Source organism: Hydra vulgaris, chromosome 06 (assembly GCF_038396675.1).
Source record: "Hydra vulgaris chromosome 06, alternate assembly HydraT2T_AEP".
In the NCBI taxonomy this organism is placed as follows: domain Eukaryota; kingdom Metazoa; phylum Cnidaria; class Hydrozoa; order Anthoathecata; family Hydridae; genus Hydra; species Hydra vulgaris.
Window position 1 is genome coordinate 50,358,632 of NC_088925.1, and position 7,628 is coordinate 50,366,259.

Genomic DNA, 7,628 nt, shown 5'->3' on the forward strand with positions numbered 1-7,628 from the left:
TCCACTCTTCTATATATTAGCACTATTTATCTTAATCGTCAGCCGAGAACCAAGAGGTCGTTTGTCCACATTTTGTGTTTTTCTGATTATTATCAATAAATGTTCAACAATCAATGGAGTATATGCCCAATAAATCTAGTTTTAAGAATAATACAGCTTTTAAAATTTTAAAAAAATTAGTCAGACATTCTGGCAGTAAGTCTTGACAAAATAAATTTTAAAACTTGATTTTCTCGGAAATACAAAAAATAGACGCACGGCCTCTTGGTTCTTGGCTGACGTAAAATTATTTTTGGACAAGTTTTCATAAATATTAGAAGTTTAAGGCAAATTTCCAGAAACAAAAAGAGAAAAAAATGTCGATTTATTGTCACGTGTCACACAAAACTAAGGTATGATTTACATTAATATATATAGTTAAACGAAAAATGACCCCCTAATAATTAAATAGGAATGGGAACAAAAAGACTTTGTAAATATTGTATATACTATTTTAATAGAGCAACAAGTATTAATTTAATACATACAAATTATATTTCATAACTAGCTTTCGAATCTTCTTATCCAGAAAAAATAACTTTGAACTCAGCATGGCTTTTTTCAGTTAAGTAAAACTTTGTTCCATCAACTTCACCCCAATTTCCTGCTCTAGTAGGATATTTAGCACCATTTTTTCCTTTATACAAATCTGAAAAACTTTCTTTGTTGTCCGATAGACGTACATTAGCCCAAGCTTTATACAAATTCCAGTCGTAAGGGATGGATGCCATTATGTTAAGAACTTTGTTGCCATATTTGTAATGAACAACGCCGACTGCCCCTGTTGCAGCTCCTCTAGACTTTTCCCACACAAACACTCCCGTACTTTTTGGAGGAATATCAGCAAAGACTGTAGTCATGCTTCCTGATTTTTGTGTTGTTCCTAAAGCATAAAGAGTTTTAGTAGATCTGTTTTCTACGGCACATTTCCAATACCTTCTAGTATTTCCCTTCCAAACATCATCAATTTGTTGTAAAGCAGCATCTGCGTCAACCTTTGCTATAACTCCTAAAGCTGCCCCACTGGCTGCTCCAACAGACAATGGTAGAAGTAAGTTCACGAAACATATATACACGAGCATAGTCGAACTTCTAGTATTTCTAAAATATAATTGGTGTAAAATGTATATCACTTTGTTTATACTTATATATAATAATTTTAATTCATAATATATACATAAATATATGTTTAATATAATATATATTTATTTAATATGTCATTTATTTTTGTTTAATGTTTTAACATCATACATACATACATATATACATACATACATACATACATACATACATACATACATACATACATACATACATACATACATACATACATACATACATACATACATACATACATACATACATACATACATACATGCATACATACATAAATAAATGCATACATTCATGCATACATAAATACACTCATACATTTATAGATATGTAGTATAATGTACTAAATAAATTTTCATTATAAAACTTTATAAATCCAAATTTTTAAATTAGTATAAATTTATACCAATATTAAATATCATTAACAATTGTAACTAAAAAAAATTTGAAACACAATTTAAACTGATGACATACTTCATAAGATATATATCAACGTTAGTGAAATTTCATTAACATGTATTCAAAAATGATGGATATATAAATGCAATTTGATTAAATCCCAAGTTACTACTTTATTAAAAGATTTGTAATTTATGATTGCATATTGATCCCGATGGAAAAATAAACAAAAATCGTTATTTATTTAGTAATTGTTTCATAGTACCAGAGCTAGATTTAAATTAAAAAAATTAATGACAACTTCTTAATACAAATTATATGATAAACCTCGGCGTTAAAATCGATAATGAAAAAAATTAAAGTCCCAAAGGAAAACTAATTTTATGGCGTGTGTTATTTAAACTAACAAATTGTTATTTACCGTTAATAAAAATTTTCTGAACGCGATGTCGCAAAAATACGAGTTTCTACTTTTACGCAGATAAAGATTTTACGTAACGCGATTTCACTTGAATTCTAATAACAACGCACAAAAATGTGCTAAAATACTAATTTCACTGTGGATGAATGAAGTTATAGTAGGCATCAATTTACCCGTAATAATGCATCACATGCATGTGCATAGGGGTTTTATTACATGCATCCATTAATTATGGTATTTTGAATCCTTTATTGCTCCATAAAAATTTACATATCTTTACTATAGATAAATATCTAGAACAAAATCTATTCGAAAACTTAACTTGAGATATTTCAGCTCCAAATCGAAGTAACATAACGCCATTACACTTATGTCTTTAATTGTTTTTATGTGAGTTTGATACTTAAATCTTACGTTTCTTAATCATTTAATTACATTGATATGTGAATCATTTTTGAAACAATATTTATTTACTTTTTTGAATTCAAGGTACAATAAGAAGATTATTAATTTATTTCTTTAAATTTATTACAATATTTTATACGTTTTGGACGTTTTTGAACGTTCAAACTGCAGAAAAGCATTTGGTGATGAAGTTTGCTCGTCAACCGTTTTTATGGGAATAACAAGCATCAAACCCCAGTCCTTTTGATTTTTTAACTCAGCACTCTAACCATAGGACTAATAACAGCACAATGACCACTGTGTTATTTCAATCACAATAATTTAAATTATATACTAACTTAATATTAAAGTTAAACAAATGTATGATCTTTATAACCATACATTTGTTTAACATAAAGGAACCAGAAATGCAAATTCTGGAGGAAAATGGTCACTTAACATCTGCTTTCTAATATTAATAAAAGGAGTCGCTATACGTTAGGTTTCTATTTACTTTTAAAATGGTGGTACGTTTATTAAGATAAAATGTGACTCTTGCAACTTCTTTTTTTAAGTTATATAGCTCATTATAATTACAATTCAACTACAGCAGTTAATAACTGTTGAAAATAATAGCTTGTTTTTTTTACTAATTAATTAAAAAAGATTTTAACTAATAGCTTATTTTTTTAAATTTACAATTAATGAGAAAAATTTTGAAAATTTATATAGTGCACATCTTAAATGCTTAATAATGTTTGTGCAAATTTTTAAGTTAATTAGTTAAAAATACTTTAGGAGTAAACAATAAATCGATTTTGAAAATATTGAAACAATTTTTTTAAATTTATTTGTAATTAACTTTACTTTATAACTGTTAATTAATTTTAATTTAATTTAATTTAATTTATCATTTTTAATTTTTAAATTTATTATTATTATTTTTTAATTTGTTTTTAAACTTTATTAATTTATTTTTTTAAATTTATTACAATATTTATATGTTTTGGACGTTTTTGAACGTTCAAAAGACGTCTTTTTTACGTCCCGTACCCACTGGGTAATTTTCTAAAAAATGTAGGGGAAGGTTGCGTAAGATGAGCAGGTTCCTAAGATGGTATAACCTCTTTTACGGGTAGACTAATGATTTTTTCGCGAACTTTTTTGTTTAAGAATATTCATACAAGTTCAATGGTGTTTTATTTTTTTAATTTCTTGGTTTATAGTTAATACTCTTTGATTGTTTTACTGTTAAAAAAATTTACCACCCCCGTTATAAATAATCATTGTTCAATGTTTTGTAATTACGTCAGAATGAAATAAGATCATCAAAAATTTATTACATCCTCAATATTTACGCTTATCTACTGCTAATTCCATGGGTTATATGAGATAATACATAAGCTGTTGTCATGCTATTTAAATTAAAATAGTACTCGGTGAAGTGGCTTAAGATACGTTTTTAGACGCTCAAGAAACGGCTTTTTATTAAGAAAAGCGAGTTTTTTTCCCGCGGAGCTTTATTTTGGTATTTCAAGAGCAGTTTTTTCAAACGATAGTATTGCCAACTTTTTTAGAGTTAGGAGAGATTTATAATTGTTTTTTTTTTTATGGTTGAGGAGGTTGAGCATGTTTTCAGTGTAATATATTTTGCTTTTGGAGCAAAATATATTACACTGAAAACATGCTCAACTTACGCAACCTTCCCCTATATAAACTAAATATTTGGCTAAATTTTCGCCAAAGTTATTAACAAAAAATAAAAATTATAATATACGCAGTGGCCGTCACGCTGTTGTACGCCAAAATATGGCTATGAGGTCTGTAAAAAATTTAAAGCTTTATTTAAAAATTTAAAAGTTTTATTTAAAGCTGATTAGTTTCTCCGAAAAATGTAAATATATTGACTGCAGATTCTTGACATCAAAAGCTTGATAGGTCAATTAAAAAAACTCTTTCTCTTGACAGAAAATGTCCTTACTTTTCTATCGAAGTTCATACAACCAGATATCAAAATTTTAGTGTTTATTACGTACTGTTTACACAAGAGTTATTAAAATTTGAATTTGAGATTAATCCATTCAAAGTTAAAAAGTAATCTTGATTTGTATTTAAGAGATCTCCAATGTGTCTTTATTTATTTAATAGAAAAAGCTTATGGGATTTGCTTACCCTCCCCTTCATCTTTTTGTCCGTTCAACTTAAAAATAAAAGTTATTTTTGATATTCCAGATCTTTTAGTATGCATTTATACTGATGAATTTCTATAGCTGATAGCAAGAGTGGCGTAGAAGTTACTTGGCGTTTGAGAAGCAAAATTGCACGAAGAAACTAGTGACGGATCCGGAGGGGAGGGGGGGATAGGTATGCATCCCTCTGACCAGAAACTTTAAGTCCTAAAATATCTTAGAAATTGCGAACCTTTATTTATCAGGCCCCTAGGAACAAAAATTATATTGAGGGAGCAGTACTACCCCGATATAGCTTTAAGGATCTTTTCATTATTTTTTCTTTGTATTTTATATATATATATATATAAATTTTGTATATATATATATATATATATATATATATATATATATATATATATATATACATATATACATATATAAATATATATATATATATATATATATATATATTATATATATATATATATATATATATATATATATATATATATATATATATATATATATATATATATATATATATATATATATAAGACACAATAAAGTTATTTTTACAAAATGTACAAAGTTATAACAAAGCTATTCAATATTATTATCTAATTAAATTTCATATTTAAATTTTAAATTTTGTTACATTATAATTTAGATATAATAAAACTAGCAGTTAATAAACATATTTTGTGCTCAAAAAAGAGAAAAGAATAAGTAAGGGATAAAAAGAATAATAAAGTTTTATTAGTTTGGTAAATTGGAAACATTTTACAAAACTAATAAATAACAATTTTATAAAACTTTTAAGCAATTTTTAATATACAAAACTAATAAAACTTTTAAGAAAATAACTTTCATAAAGAAAAACTATAGAATCCATAGTAAGAAAATTTTGTGGCTGTTTTTGATTTATTAAAAAAAAAAAATTGTAGGTATTAGTACGATTACAAAAAAAAAAAAATTATTACAGAACAAAAATCTCAATTACAATGGCGAAACAATAACAATAAAAATCTCAATAACAATGGCTTAAAACTTTGCCTCAAAACTTGCATCTAAAAAGGCGACAAAAATAGTGTTGGAAATAATATTAGATTTTGACACTACATCTTTTCATGATGTAATTAAGAACGTGAAAGTTGTAATTAAGAAATTGTAACATGTAATTGAGAAAAACGTGAAATTTAGAAATCGTAATATGCAATTGAGAATAGAAAAATTCTAATTGCGAGTGCACAATGTAAACTTATAGGTTATTATAAAAGGTCTTCTTCGACATGAGTTTAAACAAGTTGATAAAATCAAATTAGGCATTTGCATGCACTAGCATAATAATGGAACTGAAATAATAACGTTTTTTTTATGCTAATACACAATGACCCGAAAGTCTGTTATTAGATTAATTTCTTGGCAACACTTCACTAAATTTGTTTACAATCCGCTTCTGAAACAACCAGATCTAACTTATCCAATTTATCGAACGAAGAACCGAACAAGTTAAAACAAAAAATTTCGTTTTATCTTCATCAAATGACAGAAGAAGATATTTTGAATGCGTTAAGATTAGGTAACTCTAACACAAACTTTAGGTGTTAAATATAAGTCAGCATACCAATAAATTATTGGAATTGTAGCGGAGATTTAATTTTTTTCGGAAAAGGTGGTTTAAACCAAAACGTTTAATCAAAGATCAAATCGAAAAAACGTTAACATTTTAATTGACATCGGTGGTTATCAAAACAAAAATATCAAGACAATCTAATATAGCGTCAAGACAACAATAGTCGCCAATTACCTTGAAGGCGATTGTTTCCATTAAAAAAGAGAACAAGGAGCTTCTTCAATGAACAGAAGTGAAAACGAACAAAAAATACAATGATAGGAGGTAATCGTACACATGCTGAACAACAAACAACCACAAATTACAAAACGATTTTAAATGTGAAAGTAGATGTATTTCCAATTTGGTGTTCAACTGAACCATGCGGTGATTTTTAATGTCATTGTTTAGATCTAATTTAAATCTCATATTTTTATGTAAATGTGTTTGTTTATGTTTTATTTATTAGTTTATTTATGTTTTAATTGCTATTCGTCTAGATTCTTTATTGAGCTAAAAAAAATGGTAGTTCCATTTGACACCCCAGGGGCGGATCTAGGGTGTCGCCACCAAGGTTTAAAAAAGCGCAAGCCCGGCGGTGAAGTAAAAAGTTTTTTAAAAGTTGACTATAGTCGAGGTTTAAAAAAGTGCACGCCTTGCCGCTTTTTGAATCTTGGACGGTACCAATGCGTGTGCATCAGTCTTTTTGCTTCGCTGAATTTAAGTAACCTTGTGGATATTAAGGCCCACCTAACAGACTTTTGGTCATCTAGGCCTAAAAAATTAAGTTTAAAAAAATATTTTAGATTGCTGCTCAAGTTTAATCATTCCTTGATGTAAAGATAATAGCTGTTTATTGAGAAATTAATTATAACAAAAGTTATTCATATTTTTTTAATATACCTTAAGTGGGTCTTATTACCCATATGGGGGTAATAAGGCCTATGTATGAAATACAAAAAATAAATCAAGAAAAAACAGAAAAAAGTTAGGAAACATTCTTTTAATGCATAGTTATCAGACATTTACAAAATAAATAATAAGTAATCTTGTATATATGCGACCTTCAAAAGAACCAATTTTTTATACAACAATGAATAACAGAAAATTAAAAAATTGAATAGAAAAATGTTACAAAGAAAATCATTAATCTTTTACAGTGTAATACTGATGTCAGTAATACAAAATAATAATCACTGATCACCTAACCATTTTGTACCAATTATTAAAAGTCCAGACTAATTTCATGTGATAACAAGAACTTTGCTATAAAAAACAATTCTACTTATCCTTTACACTTTATTAGTTCTAAAAGTGACACAAATAAAAAACAGTTCTCTGATGTTTCTTTAACAGAAGAAGTTAATTCTGCAAAACATGTCAAAATCCAATCTAAAATTAACTTTAAAAAAGACAATACTTTTATAGAGTTGCCTTATGAACAACTCTATAAAAGTATTTACAGCCTTATGAAGACACGTGGTCCTGG

The 7,628-nt window shown here is 27.0% G+C and overlaps 1 protein-coding gene across 1 annotated transcript; it reads right to left on the minus strand.

The window, feature by feature from the left end:
- Nucleotides 1-477: 477 nt before the first annotated feature.
- On the minus strand, nt 478-1,840 carry LOC105847619 (hydra actinoporin-like toxin 1). The gene is made up of 2 exons (XM_065800398.1): nt 1,627-1,840; nt 478-1,140 (listed from the first exon to the last, which is right to left on the minus strand). Exons 1-2 carry the CDS (start codon nt 1,629-1,631, stop codon nt 561-563), a joined length of 585 nt encoding a protein of 194 aa, XP_065656470.1. The 5' UTR covers nt 1,632-1,840; the 3' UTR covers nt 478-560.
- Nucleotides 1,841-7,628: the final 5,788 nt, after the last annotated feature.